We start from the raw sequence: 18,916 nt of genomic DNA on the forward strand, positions 1-18,916 counted from the left end.
ATTAAAAAACCAACAAAAAATAAAACACTTCAGTGCCTCAGTAGGATGCGAAGCGCTGCGATGCAATGTGTCGTCGTAACAGTTAATTGAAGCTCGCATAAAGAAAGTTATTTCTGCCATAAATCATTTTGTGCTGTTTTAATGTGTGACAGAATAAACTCCCATCCCCCCCTCTGTGTTAAAAGGGCTTGTCTCTGATAAAAGAAAAATCACTGTCAGTGTGCCCCCTATATAAGCAGATGGTACATTTTCTATAGCCCGCGGCAAGTTCTATTAGCTATCAGTGTGAATATTAATTTAACATTTGTCCCTGGTGGAACATCTTTAGCTGTGTCTATAAATCATCGGGGAGCGATATGTAAATGATGAACACTGCTGGTTAAGTAAAACAGAAAGAGATTTGAGTCAGGGGGAAATGCAAAGGAATTTACTTAAGAAAACTGTTTTATATCAACACTTATTCATTTGACAACCCTACTTGTAAGATCTATTTTTTTTTCTGTTATTCTCGCAGTGAATTCAAGATTCTCTTATCGGTAATTTACATTCTAATCCCTGAATGTGCTTAATCATCTTCCGCATAAAAAATATTGATTCTCTCTTAATATGCTTCGGAAGGTTTTAGTTTGATGAGGAATTGGAACATAATTTAGTTGGAAAAACTTCATGTCACTTCAGGAACCTCTCTGGTTAAAGGTCATCATAAGAAATAATAAAATATATATATTTATATATTTAAACTTTCTTTTGGCGCATATAAAAGTGCTTCTAATGAAAATGTCAACATTAAACTTTAATTGGAAGTATATGTTCAGCCATATTTTCAACCAAATTAATAAAAGTTATAAAACAATGAATAAAAACAGTATTTTGGGCAACCTAAAGAACAGTCTTGCTCACCCAAATACAAATGGTTTCAATGAAAGTTGAGTGAGTTACAGCAAAAAGCTGTTCCTATGCCACAACACGTCCTGAAGAATTATGTATAATGTGATCATGTATCAACCTGCAGAGCTACAGTTACGATCACTAACGAATATATTCTACCAGACGTTCTGCAACAACAGGGTTTTTCCTTGGGTTGGAAAGCACTATTTTTTACCCATTTTCAGAGATGGACAAAATATTTCCACCAGTTCTGCTCCCGGTTAGGTATCGAGCATGTGCCGCCATTACCCACTGGATGAAGGTGCCCTGGTACAGATACCAGCCGGTCACATGTAGCAATTTGATTTGAAATGATTTTGTTATGAAATGCTACCATTGTTCACCACTATTGTGCATATTTTAACTTCTAGAAATATCTGTTTGCTACAGACCAAGAAGCTCGTGGCATGTGGTAACAGAGGCCCCCGGTGGGGTCACACAACACACGTTCCGTGGCCCCTCAATAGTAACAGCAGTGGGTTAGAGGGAAGGAGAGCAAGCTGCACTGTGGATGGGCTATTGGGAGGGAAAGAGGGATGAGAGTAAAGGAGAGGGTGTATATCATTTTGAAGATTTTAAAAAGATGTTTAAAAGAATGGCAGAGCTGGCCGTTCCTGTTCTGACGCTCTCTCTCTTCTGGTCATTCCCCATGACTGCCAATTAGCCCTCCAATTCAAAAAAAGGATGACGAATGTGAACACGGGAAACTTTAAATGGAAAATATTGCCCACAAACTGTAAGCCTATACCAATTAAACACAATCGGCAACACGGTAGAAACTTTTGAATGGGGAGGAAAACATACCTCCCAAGAGTCCTGACTTTTTTAGGATAGTCTCAGTTTTCTGATACTGCCCAACTGTCCTGTTTTGGCAGTGAGAATCATGGGCCAGTTTGAGAGATCCTCTGATCTCGCCAGACGGAATGAGGTAGCTGTACGATTAATAGAGGCCTGGGACCTCCATTGCAGCTCCTGACATTCTGAAGCTCTTTGGGTATGGTGGGTGGGTAGTCCCACTCATGACCATTCCCCCACCTCTAAGGACACACTAGAAACATTCCCCTAAGATTAACGTACAAGCATGTTTTTTTATTAAATATATATTGCTTATTGTAATATATAACTATTTTCACGTAGGTTTATTTGTACCTGGTACATCGCCGATAAAAAAATTGCTCTCATATCACTGGAATCGATGCCGATGTGGGGGCACTGCTGTTTCTGACCAAAGTCGCTCTAAATCTAGGCAAGTTAGGGCAAGTTAACAAATACGTTTTTGGTATTTTTTCCCATTTCTACTATAAATTCATAAGAAATGTGTTTTGTTCTTTTTAAAATCCCACGTTTTTATATTTTATTTTCTAGTAAACTACGGTAACAAATGGAGCGGTAACAAATTCCGTATTGTCTCAGAAATAAATCAATATTCATTGTAAAACTTAAAAAGGATCATACAAAAAGTAACGATAATTGTCCTTTAAATAAGACCATTTTGTTTAAGGTCCATGCAAGGATCCAATCCGATGAGGGGCACAGGGCCCGCCCGACAATGGAGCCAAGAGGGGCAACCGCTCCAGGCGGCACTTTTGAAGCCCTTTTTTTTTTAAAGCGAAAGAGAGAGAAAGGGGCGCCGAGTGGTTTTCGCTTACCAAGCAAGATTTCCAGCGCTCAGCATTACAAGCCGGCACCGAGACCGAACAGGGAGACTCGTCGCAGGACTGCTGAAAGGTAAGTACAAGGGGGGGGGGTAGATAATGGGGGGGGGCAGGGACGGAGGGAGAGGAAGGGTAGATAAGGGGGGGGCGGCATTTTAAAATTCACCCCAGGCGGCATTTTGCCTTGGGCTGGCCCTGGAGGGGCATGAGATTAAGAGCCTACAAACTAACTATACACAAAGATGACATGAGAAATGGAGTCATGTGATATCTATAGGCAAAATGCATGCGACACCAACGAACGCAGATATGACCCATTTATCCGTACCAGCACCTTAATTTATTATTACGGGGCCATCTGAAATGACCTCCATGTTGAATAAGAGGCATTGTGTCTGGCAGCAGCCTCCAATGTAAACACAAAAGATAATAATAATCATTGTAACAATGCGGTTTTCTAAAAGGCTTTTATCTTAATAGTTTCTCATTGTGCTTCAACACACTAGCAACCACATGTGGGTTACTAAGTTGCCAAGCAGTTTTCATATCTTATCTGCTCTTCCACCCGCAGGCCTTTTCTGCAAAGACCATTCATTTGTAATGGGGATCACACTGCTATTGTTTGTAGGTGAAGGCAGACAAATGACATTTTATTCTAATTTTAAATGAAATTGGTCTTTTTTTTTGTATACCAGAAAAATTCAAGACAAAAAAAAGTCAGATGGTTTCTGCTTTTCCTATGTAAATTATTATGGCTTAAAAAAAAGACACATTATGCAAATCTCCATTTTAATATGAAATTTCCTCTTAATTTAAAAAGGAATCGATCATGGGGAAAAATGTTTTCTAGTCTTCAGAATGTGTGCAGAAGAAGGAACTCAGTACATGCAGCTGGGTATTCTGAACCAGGTCCACTAGGCCTAGGATGGATCTGCTCAATGTGCTGGTTAAAAGGGATATCTCTCATCTCTTTAACTGGCCCATTTAAACTAAGGAGAAATGTCCTAGTTATCACCATTATATAATTCTATATCAGGCCTTGGACAGTGTTCCCCAGCGTTCAATACATGCTATTTTTCTTTTTTAATTGTAGGAATATAACATTATGACACAAGACTTGCATAGGTCTCTACAGTCTGGATTTTGGTGGTGGCCCTTTGATTGATGAGGGCTCCATGCAGGTGTTGGAGTTGCTTGTATGCTAGCTCACAGCTCAAAAACCTCCAGGAGCCAGGTCACAAGGGCTACCAAGATTTGCTGGAAACTACAGAGCCAGCTTTTCCTTTCAAAGGAAGAGGAGGCAATCGGCAAGGTCATGTGACACAACATCACATGACCCATTAGTAGAAACGGGAGAAATCTGCTTTAAGAGTCAAATTGGGTGTGCTTTAGACACTAGTGTGTATAATTCTTGGTTAATTCAGAAGTAACATGATGTGCGTTCTGTTGTATTATATGTAAACTACCATCCTTAGCTTATAGCTGTAAAATAAAGATCGCATCATGTTATTAAATGTAAAGCTGGTTTCTTGCTCCGTAACACATATCAGATCCTTTATCTAAAAAGTCAGCAATCACAGCTGCACATCTTATCAAAGGCATTGAAAACCAGATGCTACACGAGCGTTAATCTTCTCTAGATAAAGCATGATATATAGGGGGAAAAAACAACTTTTCATGAAACATCTCCAAACTTCATTTTACAATAGCACAACAAGGGGACGATTTATTATCTCCGAGACAAGTAGATGTTAATTTGAAAGCCTTTTTAAATACTACGCTCTGGTAATTGATGATCATTGAGAAGCAGTGTAATTTAGCAACATATGGTTTTTATGGCAGTGTTACTTGAGTATTCAGTTGGCAAAAGCTCACTGTAAAAGAGGGAACCATTCATGAGCAATACAAAGGATGTGTTAGAGGAGACAATCGTGATAATGACAAGACACTGGTTGAGTCTATGTTTATTGAGAATTTGGCCCATGTTTTCTAAGTGGTGCAGTGATTTATTTACAGTCGTAGGGGAAAATATTTTTCTTTGGTTATTACAGTGCTGTTTAGACTGTTTATGTCGTTTCATATTTAGGCTATACGTTTCGGCAACAAATTTCATTTTCTGTCCTTTCGGTTCAGATGAAATTTGGAGGACCTTTTCCATTCAGACACTAAATTCGTTGTCACCTACCCTGATTCAAACTCTCTCTCCCTGACGCTCTCTCAATGCCTCCCTACCTTCTCTGTCAACTGCATCTGTGTCCCTAAGATAAGAATCTGAATGCACAAGTCTAGTGCTGTTTGTTAGTGACTCACTTAAGCATTAAAGAGTGAGTTTTATTTTATTCTGTTCCAATAAACTTCCTTTATCGTCAGACGTGTAGGTCACTATTGTTATCAGACGTGATGGTAATGCTTATGATGCCCTGTTTACCTAATGAAGTCCCTTTCTCCACAGACACTAATAAATCAAAGTGGTCATCTGGGTGATCTGTTCTACTGTTTACCACAGAAGCCAAGGTACCTTTGCTTGTGAAAACACATGACAAAAATGCAGCTGCCACAAAAAGGTTAAAATGAGATGGTTTTCAGCCAATAGGATTCTATCTTTTTTTTATGGTCATTATGACATTATGTATTATTCTTGTCATCTGAAATTTGATTGGCAGCTGCAACCAATTTACCAATCTTGATGGACTTTATACATACAGATGGGTTTGCCATATTGGCATTTTTTTGGACATATCTAATTTTTACATGTTGTTCACGGTCAGATTTAGTGCTGCCCTATAGCCCACAAGTGAACCCCAAAGAGCCTTCAACACCACTGCCTTGGCCAAAGAAACAAGTAGCTGAACCAAGACCGGGGAAGCAGGGCATTATCTGGCATGCTCTAAGGTTTGGAAAATGTAATTGTCAATCTTAAGTGTTGTTTCCTTTTTATCTAATTTTAGGTTTTAATAACTTTCAGGACCAAAGAAATGCAACTGTAGAAAACCAGACAGGGAGCATATTCCTTTTTAACACAATTCTATATAACCTACCCCAATTTAGGATAGCGGGTAATCAAATCAATGTTTTTAACTAAACTATCGTGGCACTCAACAGGTTAATAACGAATGTCATCTAATGATTTTTTCTCTCTAATCTGCTACCATCACTTAGCTCCCCTCATTGCTAATTCTATTCATAACCCTGAGTCCTTTAATCATTCCTCTTAGAAACGTATCTTTGTAACTTCTCATATACTAAACATGCTAAATTTTTCATGTGGCAGATATGAATATGAAGTTGGTATTTTAAGAGTTGAAGTGAAGAGTGTGATGATATGACAGCTGAAGGATCCAAGATCTGTTTACCACCAGGCTTTCATCAATCCTACTTTCGTGTGAAACTGCTAATGATTAATCTCTCGTTAAAGTAACAAGCCGCATACATTGCCAGTATTGAGCTGATCAAATATTTAGTTAATCTGTTTAACCCCTGCAGTGACTGTACATACTGGAATATGACTTCTGTCAGAGGGCCATCATTCAAATCTCTAAATTTATTTGCCATTGCATCATCATTAATAAAAGTAAGGTCAAAATAACAGCAATTATGTTGTGTAGCATAAACAGGGTTAGCGGACAATACGCATACCAAAACATTTTGAGAACAGCTCAACAGAAAACAGGACCAACAACCCCAGACAAACATTTCAGCCTTGATGGGACTCATCAGTGGGGTGCAGTTTGCATCCCTCCAGGCAAAAGTGAGCAAGGAGGTCTGGACTCAACTTTTACAGTTTAAGTGGACTCCTAGAGACCCCTGACAGGGGAAATCACATACAAAAAGATTTGAGAACAGCTCAACTAAGAACAGACAGCCAATTAATACCCTGTTCCCGCTCACTTGTGTCACTACAGAGGAAAAATCCCCATTGACATATTGATCTGATCCTACCCAAAAAGGCAGTCTAGAATCAAAATGCGAGGCAGGTTTCCTCTGCAGGAGGCAACCAACATCTCCAGATGTTCCAAGTTGAATTGTTATCAAACATTTTGTAATGTGATTTCACCCTTTGGGAATCTCTTGGGATCCGCCCCAAGTTTGAGTCCAGACCTCTTTGCTCACTAGTGCTTAGCGGGATACTACCTGCACCTGACTGACGACGCTTATGAAATCTGAAATGTACATCTGTGGTGGTTGGTTCTTTTGTGCGGAGGAAATTTTCCACACATTCTGGTTTTGGACTGCCCATTTGAGCCACACAGGACTGATACGCAAATTGAGATTTTTTTTCTCTCTGTAACGGTGCAAGTGAGATAAAACTTTAGAGACTCCTGAGTGGGGGCACATAGAAGGGCAGACCGTTCTCAGTGGAGTCGTTCTGAAATGTTTTCCTAAGGTACTAGTACTAATAACGAGTTTACACGTTAGCAGATAACGCAGAAGCATAAGTACCAATTTGTGAAAAGGTAACAACGTATATTTTATTTGAGCTCAAGACAAAGAACAAGCTGTTGAGTAATGTTTACATATGTTTTAATTTCTACACATTATATATATATATATATATATATATATATAAACACTATGGATTATATATATGCATTACATTTATATATATATCTTATTTCATGAATTAGAAAATAACTTCTTCCGTAAAAACCTCACTGAATCAATACTGGTTGTACATATTCCAAATAGTAAAGCATAGCTTGTGAATTGTACATCATCTTTTATTTTTTAACATTATAGCATAATATTTTTGAAAGCTAGTTTTTATCTTGATACTAGTAAAAAAAAAAAATTTGAGTTCTCCTTTAAAACCCTACATCACAACTGTGGCATCTGAGATGGTTATTATTATTATTGCAGCGTGTAGCTAGATCTGAATCATTATCAAAATCCCTCCATCTGAGGAATCTGTCAGTCACGAGCTTCAGTCTTCCAGTTCTCTCCTCCAGATTGTACACTTGGCTTGGCTCTCTCTTTTAGATTGATGTATTGGCTTGTTCCAGTCCATCAGATTGCTACTTTGGCTTAATACTGCCCACCAGATAGCGATGTGGCATCCTAGCAGATTTTTCTGTTTGATTAGTGATATATAGGGAATGGCTTTATTGGCTTGGTTCTGTCTGTGTCAGATGGTGAGGGAAGGAGAATGTATGTATTTATCTAGGTAAGATATGGTGAGTTATGCAGAAAATCTTGGATTTGTTGGTAGTTACGAGCTGGCAGATGTAGCTACCCCAGACACTCTAAAATTGATATCCAAATGTTGGCTTGTCAGCCAGATGCTGGCATGTATTATGTCTGAAAAACGTAGAAGGCTCAATTACATTATTCCTTTTCCAATGTCTGAACACCCAGATTATATTTAGTATATATATTATTAATCTGTTTTTCTTTGCATGAAAATTACATTTTTGCCCCCCTATAAATACTTTCACGAAAGATCAGAACATGTTGCTATGGATACATCTAGCTTGGGGTCATACGAATGCTACCTTACTAATCACATAAATGCATCATGGTATTTATTTGATGATGGAGAGGGGTTAAGGTGCATGTTTTTGGGAATAGAACAATAGATTAGATGCTTTTCTTTGCTGCTGGTGCATCTGGGTTATTGGCATTCCTAGGAACATCCAAGCTCCTTTTCAGGATGTGGTTTGGTGGTCCCGCTGACGTCGATGGCCGGTCCCGCTGAGGTTGATGGCCGGTCCCGCTGACGTCGCAGGCAGTCCCATTGATGTTATGTGACAGGCTAACCCCACATGCAGGCCGTAGTTAGAGAGGAAGTGGGCGAGGACTGCTGCACTTTGCTCCCGCGACCCACAGCTTCTCTGTGGTGACCCATAGTAGCAGCGATTTACCTAGAGTCTCCAGGCAAAACCCAGAGAATTCCCAGGCACAGTTATTGAAGTTTCAGTGACAATAAAGAAGAGACATACACTATATTACCAAAAGTATGTGGGCAGCCCTCCTAATTATTGAAATTCAAATTACAGTAATGCAGGATTTTATTTGGTTTTGTAAGGACTTCATTTTTGCAAGGTTATCATTTATTTAGGAAAAGTCTAACTTTTAGGTACTTTTGTTTATAAATATTCTGTCACCTGTCCTTAATTTGGTTCCTTTCTTCATTTGCCAGGACATACCATAAAACCCCAAAGGAAGAATAAATTACTAGTAAGATATACTCTTGCAATATGCTAAATATGAATATAACCAAAGAGGAGAACTTTGGAAAAGGTTATAGATTGATTTAATTTATAATCTCTTAATGTTGCAGATTGATTCTTCTAAATGTACAGAAAAGACAAAATAATAGACATATTAATTCTTCACATTACCATCCAGTACCTCAAATGCAGTATTAAGTGTCACCTTCATGATGAATTGTAACTGTCAGGCCATATTTTGTCACAAAAAATGTGTCTTTCAATTGATGCCCACCTTCCTCCATATACTCTTGAAGGATTCACACAGGAAGGCCGGAGGAACAGAAAAAAACAATTCTTTATATAAACAATGTGATTTGTCTTCAGCTGTGCTCTCTCGTTTTCCTTCCAGTCTTACTTTGACATTGTCACAACACAGTAATCTTTCATACAGTCTTGTGTCTTAACATAAGCTTCCTTCCTACTCTGCTTCCTAATTTGCAGGATCTGTTTTTAGCACGTTCTGCTTGTGGTCAGAGAACTGATATTTGAAAGTTTTGTACTGATCTAGCCATCTGAGCCACCAGCCTAATTACAAGTTGATAATTGGATTTTTAGAAAAATGATGAATGTTTTGAAAATGAATAACACGATAATTTAAAAGGCTCTTTTGGTAACAGTCATTTCTCACTTGTCTCTTTTTCTGACCGGTGGTTATTGCAGGGTCAACATTGAGGTAACATTAGTGCTATGTTATATGGTGAGGCAATCACTACAGATAGGTCTGGATTGAGTCTGGCTGGTGAGGAAAAGATGAGTAGAAGTAAGGACTTTGGTTCACCCATGTGTATAAATGGTGAAAGGTCTAGAACTGTGTTGTCCTACTTTTTAACATGCGGCATACCCTGAGGAAGGAAGACATTGGAGGCTGGATTCAATTAATAACATAATGCAATATAACCACACCTGGGAACTTCTGGGCTGCCGCTACCCGGAGCCTTCCCTTGCAGGATGCGGCCAGGACTGAACACTGACATCCCGCTGTCGGTGGGCGGATCCACTGACGTTAATGGGAGTTCCCGCTGATGTCGGGGGCGTTCCCACCAGCGGGAAACACCCCATTTAATGGAAAAATTGGCGGGGCATGTCAAGATCCCGCTCCCACGGCACGGAGGATTCGGGTCTTGAACTGGAGAACCGGAGGAGCAGCGCTCACCCGGCAATCTCCGAGTCAAACCCGGAGAGTTCCCAGGTATGAATATAACTCACATAGTATCTCAAACGTGCTGGCCTTAAAAAAAGACTGTGGGCAACTAGTTAGGACTCTAATGATCTAAAACACGGGACAAAAGAAGAATGCGGCCCCTCTCCTTTATTTCACATGTGTTGGCATTTGTGTAGAACTAGAACGTGTCTTGTGAAGGTATTTTTGTAAAGCACAACAATGTCTGTAAGAGTGTGCTTCTTATTCTTAGGCCTCTCCAAGAAGCTAAGCCTTTGAAATGATCTCGAACTGTTTTTCTCTTAAGGACTGTAATAGAATCTACCAGATATTTTGAAGTCGCTTTATTATGCAGATACAAACAACAGAATTGGCCCTATGCCATATGAAATGTCTTTCCCAAACATACAATATGGAGTAACAATAAAAACACAACTGCTCATTCTAACAAGTGCTACAAAAATACAACTGCTTCTTCATCCCTCAATATAGAAAATAATGCAGAATAACAAACTACTCATTTAAATCCTTTGGAATGAACCCTCCTAAAGCTTACATGGTGTTAATTTAAGGTCAACTGATACCACTGATGTCTTTAATCAAATAAACAGCTACTATTCTGCATGTTGTTTTAATGTATTGTTTTTTATTGTAATCATTACAATTTATGTTAACATATACATCTTACTGTGCGTTACATTTCTAAATACATTTTAAAAGTATTCACTTTTCGAAATTGATTTTCCTGTACATTTAGGGCAACTCCCATAATCTCTCTACCGTTTCAAAGTCTGACTTGTACATTAGTACATTAGACCTCAGTTACAATACATTTATTTATGAAAATATAGCCTGTCTTTAAAATCAGTTGTCAGCCAATATAAAATATGCACTTACCGCTACCAAAGTGCTCCTTCATTGTTATGAGGTTTCAAAAGAATTGTCATGGGTACAAAAGACTAGATGCATATGTATTATAAAATGAACTGTTGTCTTTATAGGTTTTTGCATAAATAAGTTCATTTATTAAAACTACCTATAGCTTATGGTTTTTGTTTGTCAATCAGTGTAATTGTTTTGAAGATATTTAGTTTAAAAGTGGAAACTGAGATCGGTAGCGTTGCCTGAATCCCAGGCGGTCTTAGAATTTGGCAGTAAAATATTAACAATTAATTTGATATATTTTGGATTCAAAATACTTTAAAATTCTTTGAACTGATTAATGTAATAAACAAATTCACAAATATTACATACAAGGAAGAAGATTTAGATTTAATATATCATATAAAATGATGGTGACCAGGTGTTCTGGATTTCCCAAGTTTAATAATCAAGGGAGCTGTGCTGCATTGCAGGCAATCCAATTCTAGGACAATGTGCCATCTTAGCATTAAGGTTCATCCCTCAAACTGTATGTTTGGAAAGAAGATGTTGCACCACAATGGGACCATACCGTTTCTTCCAGGGTGTGTATAATTATTCTGGATTGCCTGGCGGATAGGCACACATCCTGGACAAACTGATTCTAGGACAATGTACTGTTCTACAACGAAGACTGATCAACTGCTTCTTGTGTGTTCAGGGAAGAAGATGGTGTGCATTGAACCACCCCATGGGCACAAAACCTTCCCTAAGCAACCATGCCATGACACAATACAGGCAACCAGGCAACCTGGGATCCTGCTCATTGTTCTCATGTTGCGGCTGCTGATTTACACAGCCTGAAATGATCATACATTTTGAAGTTTTGTATCCACTTGTGTGAGAATAGTCTCTAGGTGAAGCAGGACATAGACAATACAATGTGCAGGACTAATGTCATTTCATCAGGCAGACCTAAGTGAAGACCTCCATAGCATTGTTTCTGCATTAACTACCGTACCTATCGGCGTATAACACGCACCCCCATTTTAACAAGGAAATTTGAGTAAGAAAAAATAAGTTTAAACTTGGAAGCTATGAACTTAATGTTGGAATAATGTTTATAACATTATAACATTTATTATAATGTAATAAAAGAAATAAAGAATAAAGAAAAAGCACAAAAAAACTTCATCAGAATCACTGCTATCTGGGAAACCACACACACTCAGACACACACACAGTAAGACACACTCAGACACACACACACTGAGACACACACACACTAACACACACACACACACACACTAAGACACACACACTCAGACACACACACAGTAAGACACGCTCAGACACACACACACTGAGACACACACACACTAAGACACACACACACACACACTAAGACACACACACACTCAGACACACACACTAAGCCACACACACACACACTAAGACACACACACTCAGACACACATGCAGCCAGACACACACTTAGACACACACACACAAACACACTCAGAGACACACACACACTCAGAGACACACAAACACACTCAGACACACACACACTCAGACACACACACACACATTAAATTTATATATTACTCCCTACCGTTTGGGAGATCTGGTATGGGTCCTCTTTATCTTCCAGCATTTTACTTTTTGTGCTGATGCCGGGGCCGGAGTGACTTCATCACCCGGCTCCCGGCATCAGAGAGGGCGTGCGAGAGAGCTGTGCAGGGGAAGATTGTGCAGCTCTAGGATTTATCGGCGTATAACACACAGGTAGGGTTTCAACTTCATATTTTAGTTTAAAAAAGTGCGTGTTATACGCCGATAAATACGGTAATGGTCTGAAGGGGACTGCTGGAGGCACTGCCCTGGGTTAGGCTTAGGTCAGCGACCCCCCATTAATACAGCACCGAGTACATGTATGAATATAAGCAATTTCGCTTAATCACTATTATACATTTATAATACATTATCCACACATAAATTAAAGTCCTGAAAAAATAAATAGATACAAAAAAAATGAGACGCCAAAGATAGTAGTTCTTCCTTGTGTATGAGTATCACAGATGAGACTGATGTCATTGGTTCTAATGGATTGATGACAGTGGCAAAGGTTAAATAAATGGTTAAATGTGTTTTTGGTGAAAAAATCTACGTATACAGCTGTGGCCAATAAGTCAGTCAACACACCTTTAGGCTTTGTGGTTCAATACACAAAAGGCTAAATTGTACAAAGTGCTGACAATCCATTGTGGTAGCTTTTTTTTCCACAGAGGATATATATATTTAAGTGCATTGATTATTTCATTTCTTTCACTATATTGCATCAACCCAGAGATATCTGACTATAATAGCAAGGACTGAGTAATTGGATAAATGTGGAGCCATTTGCTATAGCAGGAAAAACAATTCTCTCTTGTTACACGATAACATTGTTTCTATTTGCAGAAAATATATTAAACATATTGTTTTGTCTCTTAATCAAAAGAATGGTAGTGGGGTTACAAAGTAAAAGCGTTGTTATCTAATTGTAACCACACACATTTATCGTAGTAATGCTAAAATATAATTGTTTATGTATGTGTGTATGTATGTATATATACTATATGTGTTGCACTTAAAGTGGATCTGTAACTTTTCCTAAATTCTACATTTTACAGATTTATACGCCAAATAAACCTATGCAATACTAAAATAAGTAATATATATGTAATAAAATCCACCTAAATTCTTCCATACATACCATGGGGAAACAAAATTACTTTGTCCTTCTGTCCTTAAGATCTAAATGACATCCCTTACTTATCTCTACCCTATTGTTAAATTGCTGAGTTATGTTAATTGGTTCTGGCAGCCCTTGTAAGGTTGAGTTAGGAGAAGGGACAGTAAATAAGATAATGCTGGCTATGCCGCATTGTGCCATCAAATTCAACAATGTTCATTTTAAATTTCTCCAAAGCAATATCATTGACAGGACTGTCCAGTCCATTGCATTGGTGGCGCACACACAGACAATTAAAGCATCAGGGAAGATAACATCACCTAAAGCCCCACCATTTTGCCCTAAGATGAACTTCTGCTAACATGGCATTGCTTTCGGTGACGTCCACTCCCCTGATTATGTCACTATTTAATTGCCACTAACAGGAAATAGTTCTTCTGGGAGCTTATAATTGTTTTCATATATTTTGTCTACTAAGACCTGCTTTAGAAATCTTCAGACTTCCCACCCTGTATATGATTTCCAAATGTACCACATGCTAATGCTACATTTTAATATTACAAGAATTTAGCCCATGGCTAAATGATGGCCCTTTATATATTTTATGTGTCTTTTTTTCCGTGATCTAAGTTATCCTGAGTTTCTTTGTATTTTATTTCTAATGTTGAAGAATATGAAGCACTTTATGCCCCATACTGGTTGTATAAAAATACTAGTTGAGAAAATAAACACTTTGAAATACAAAACGCTGTACAAAAAGCCCTTCTTCTAGTTATATATTTTCTGACACTTATTTTTTCAAATGCATCCAGTTTTCTGAAATATTGCCCCAATGAAATAGTGGCGAGCCAGCTGAGGCTGAGCAGGAAGACTTGCAGTCAATGGAATCACCTAGTATAAGCTTTTTATAACTAGATTTAGATGAAGACCAAACATACTCTCATATGTCACAGTCTTTTGCAAATAGATTTTAGCCCCATTCTGTAGATAAAAGGTATTATTGTTTTTATAAATATACAAGCCTTAGGGGCTGAGATAGTAACTTACCTTGACTGATTGTTGTGACGTTCACATAACGATACTCATATGACACATCAATCTTGGTTTCCACATATGGTCGCTTGAGAGTAGAATAAATGTTTCCTGGTCGTTTTTCATCCAGTTTTTCCAATTTATTAAGCCCGCAGCCCATTGTAACAGGTGCTACATTAGAAAAAAAAAGAAAAGACTTGTGAGCCATTAAATTCTACTGTCTGTAAAAGTGTTAAAGCTCAGTTGAAAATCCCAGTTGTTTTATCTTTAGAACTTCTAAAGCAAAGTTAAAGCAAAGTTCCATGCACAGATCTTACAAAACATTCTGGCGTATCGGTGACCAACTACGGTTCATATCTCATTAGACACAAGAACTAAATCATACACTGTATATTAAATGCCATTCAACATTCAGCCGTATCATTCAAAGGACCAAATCTTTGTGTGAATTAGTGGGTGACAAAGCAGGAGGTGAGTAAATCAGGAGAGGCTGATGACAGGGGGATTCAAGAAATGACAAGAGGGAATAAAACAGCACTGTGATGACATGGAGGCAGCAGGAGAAAGTGTAATTTGGAATTCTGACACACACGGTTATAAGCCCAAATGATTTGTCTCTTTTCATATATAATGTTAAAACTCGTACAAACGGAGTAATCCATAGCGTTTTAGAGGAGGAGAGTTGGAAAATGCAATAAAATGACAATTTATAGCGCGCTATGGTCCCCAGGTACTGCCCATTGTAACATAAATGTAAGTGAGGAAAGTACACCCTGAGTATAGGGATGAACTAGATGGCGGAAAAGACATCAGGTTTGTAAGAGGCACGATGTCTAAAAAATGGATCTAAAAGAAGTCGGTTGATAGTCTGAGCTACACAAAAAACTTGCTTTTGGACAGAGCAACAAGAGTTTTTTTTTACTTAAAAAAAAATGAATTATTTGATGGACTCACAGAACAAAAAAAAGCAATCAGAATCCCTCAGACGTTGTTGAATTTTAACACAAATGCTAACAATCTGCTCTAGTAATAAATAAACGGAAAATTAGGTAGTGTGCAAACTCTAATGTCCCTCACTAAAATGTTCTCAACCATCAGTAAGACTCCAGTGGGCTTAGGATACTTGGAGTTACAGGTCCATGGTTTAGACAGTGTTGGTTCTTCTCTTCACCTCATCCTAGGGATGAAGTAATTCAGACTTCCATTATCTAGATATGCCCTGTTTGTTCAACAGTTACGAAATGACATCTCACAACCAAGGACACATATTAAATATAAAATTACAACTCGGCAAGAACTTTCAAACTGTCTACTTTGTTACCAGTAAATTATGAATGATGGTGATTATGTAGCAGACTGTGGTCAACAAGGCAAATTTGCTGACAGAAGTAATATATACCATCCATTACTGTACCTATAAGACAATATTGTTTAACTAAGCGATGACAGCTTGAGAGATTATGCTGTCTATTCATCACAGGTTTCTATTAATCTAATGTCAGATAAATAAGATATCTTCCTATGTTATGCCATGCAACCTATTCATGAAACAGAGAGATCATTCCGATATCTTAATGAATGGTACAGCTATAAATAACTGGGTTCTTGTGGTTCTCATGGGGTAAGCATAAGCACATAAAATATCAATTAACCATCTGAGTGCCAGGACCCTGCTTTAAGTTACTGTAGGATTTGGCAACTACCAAGCTAATGGACTTAAATTCCCATAATCTAAGGTTAAGGTGCTTTAAGAAGTCTTTGGTATTAAACCAGTGTGATATTGTTCACATTAATGCTAATAATTAGACAAGCCACCACTATGCTTGCTTCTGTACATACTGACCCTATATTTCTACCCACACATAATTCCACACGGAATGTTTGATAAATTATATAAAATCTTCAAACCAGTAGCTAATATACTTTAATACAATCTATTACACTTTAAACCTAGGGAAAAAGAATAGCATCAATAGAAAACAGTCCCACATAATAATATAGAAAATCCCAGTGATATAAAAAACATCAGTGGGTGAACAAGAAGGTCCAGATCTCCTTTTGGCTTTGCTCATGGAGAGAAAGGTTGGGCATTGAGAGAAGGGCCAGAAGAGGAAGTATTGGGTATTTAGTGTACTGTGGCCCTGCAATGGCATATGTACCGTTCTCCAAGGACTATTAAAAGAACAATAATCTAGGTTTCACTACAATTAGTGCAAGAAAACAAGCAAGATCTCAGAAATTCACCTCCTATCTACAGTAATTTTAAATGATCTTTCATAGAACATATTGAAAAGAAAAAATCTCAGATAAGGCTGTTTTACATTCTCGCATTAAATAAAAAGTAAAAAAGCATGTACAATACTAATGAGATTTTATTTTATGATTACCACATTTAAACCTCTAATGGGATCATTAAAACAAAGGAAAAGAAAAAGTGTTACGTTATATTAAATCATTTTTTAATACAATAACTTGCACTATTCTGCATTAATGATGCAGGCAATAACCCAACAGAAGAAAAATCTTACTGAGGAAAAGTAATACATATAAACGTTGATTAGCTTCTGTTATTTAGTCCATGGCATTTGAAATCGTGTCCACCACGGACTCAGTTATTAAATAGAAAACAGTTGCTAAGGATTAAATGAATTATCTTCAGTGATCAACCCTGACAAAATAATTAAATGGCCTCAGCCAATACAAACATATTTATGCTGCTCTCATAGAAACGCAGTACTGTTGCTTCCGTTTATTGCAAAGTAAGTGATTGTGATTTTTGTTATTATTTTTAATACGGTTTTAAAAAAATCTTACAATTTTTGCAGGTCGAATAGATTTACCTAATTTTCAAATCAGACTTTGTTAAAAATAATAAAAATGAATTGACATGGTTGGCACTGTTTTACCATCATGCCGAGACTGTGGTGCACATTCAGGACCAGTGTTTGATCCAATAAATGTGAGCTTTTGGTCTGGCTTGGTAAAGAGAAGCTTTGGTCCGCGGTGCAATCACCAGCGACAATCGTGGATACTGTTGCTGGTACCCAAGGTAAAGAGAGTGAATAGATTGCGGCTAAGACCTTTGAATTATTTATTTATTTTAAAATTAATTTAATTAATTCATTATTTGGATTGTTTCACTTTTTTTTTTTTGCAAATTCAGATTTTATATTAAAGCTATACATAAACGGTCCGTATAGGTTATAGCAAATCAGTAAATGTTTAATTTTCAAGATTTTTTCAAACACAAGAATCCCTTTTCATACAGAACCCTTTGATGGCTAGTGTCCTCCCCATATTCTCCAGTAGTATCCAAAACAAGTTCAAAATGGTGTTGTCATGAAAAATAAAGTTAAAAGTCAACCATAAAACAAAGAAAATATGTTTATGTTTACTTTAAAATACTTTATGGCAGCATTTTCTAGTAGGTAATAAAAATGCACCTGAATATATAATATTGTATTATGATGTGTGTTTCTCATTAATGCCATTTCCAAGCTTAATATAAATTCTATACATGGATACAAATAACTATAAAATTTTGTCTTAAAAAAAAATTGTCAAACAGGTGACCATTGACTTTAATACTTTCGGAAAAAAAATGTTGTACGTTATAAAATACTCCTGTGGTTGTGTATACTCACATGCTATCTAGATATTTGAGGCTTATATAGAATTCTTTATTTTCTGTATTTATTTTGGTCCCTTTAAAATATACATTCACACAATTGTTCCCATATTCACGCAAGTGAAACTGTACAACGCAGAAATACAAATCAACAATTGCTTCCCTGCTGCTTGACTTTATCGCTGGTTCCGCATATATTTCCTGTATATACTCAGAGGAACAATGCTGGCACATACAATGCTAACATTAATAACCTCCACAGCCATACTATCTCAATTCCATTCCATTTATGGCAATTAGCCCGGGATACCTTAATAGGCGAATAATGTCTAAGTTAAGGGCAAACGATTTAACTTTAAGATATTGTATTATGAACAGGATTTTTCTTAAGATCAAATGGCGTTCATTGTTGAACTATGTTTATTTTTTTAACAAGAAACCTAAAGAAGCCTGTTCAGATGTGTTTTTCTTCTGATTATGTGTCATGAGCAATGGCTGTAATAAAGGTTCTTAAAGGGGCAGTAAATACTGTAATAATGTCCCTGCCGATCTTTTTTTTCATCACACACAAAATGGTTGCGTAAACCAATTTAAACAAAAATGGATTGCAAGCCCTCTAATGTATCAGTGGGCTGATGGCTGACATCACTCCATACTAACCTGACCTGCCACTCCAGCGTAAGCATAAAAACATAACTCATGGCCTCT

General features: G+C 37.5%; 1 protein-coding gene across 1 annotated transcript in view; it reads right to left on the minus strand.

Annotated features, from left to right (window-relative positions):
- RFTN1 (raftlin, lipid raft linker 1) overlaps window positions 1–14,747 on the minus strand; it is a 102,980-nt gene extending 88,233 nt beyond the window's left edge. Inside the window, exon 1 of the mRNA XM_053466423.1 lies at window positions 14,596–14,747. Within this exon, the coding sequence (XP_053322398.1) occupies window positions 14,596–14,740 (145 nt within the window). The 5' untranslated portion in view covers window positions 14,741–14,747. The remainder of the gene's footprint in view (window positions 1–14,595) is intronic.
- Between the last annotated feature and the right edge of the window lie 4,169 nt (window positions 14,748–18,916).

The sequence above is a fragment of the Spea bombifrons genome, chromosome 5, assembly GCF_027358695.1.
Source record: "Spea bombifrons isolate aSpeBom1 chromosome 5, aSpeBom1.2.pri, whole genome shotgun sequence".
Taxonomy (NCBI): domain Eukaryota; kingdom Metazoa; phylum Chordata; class Amphibia; order Anura; family Pelobatidae; genus Spea; species Spea bombifrons.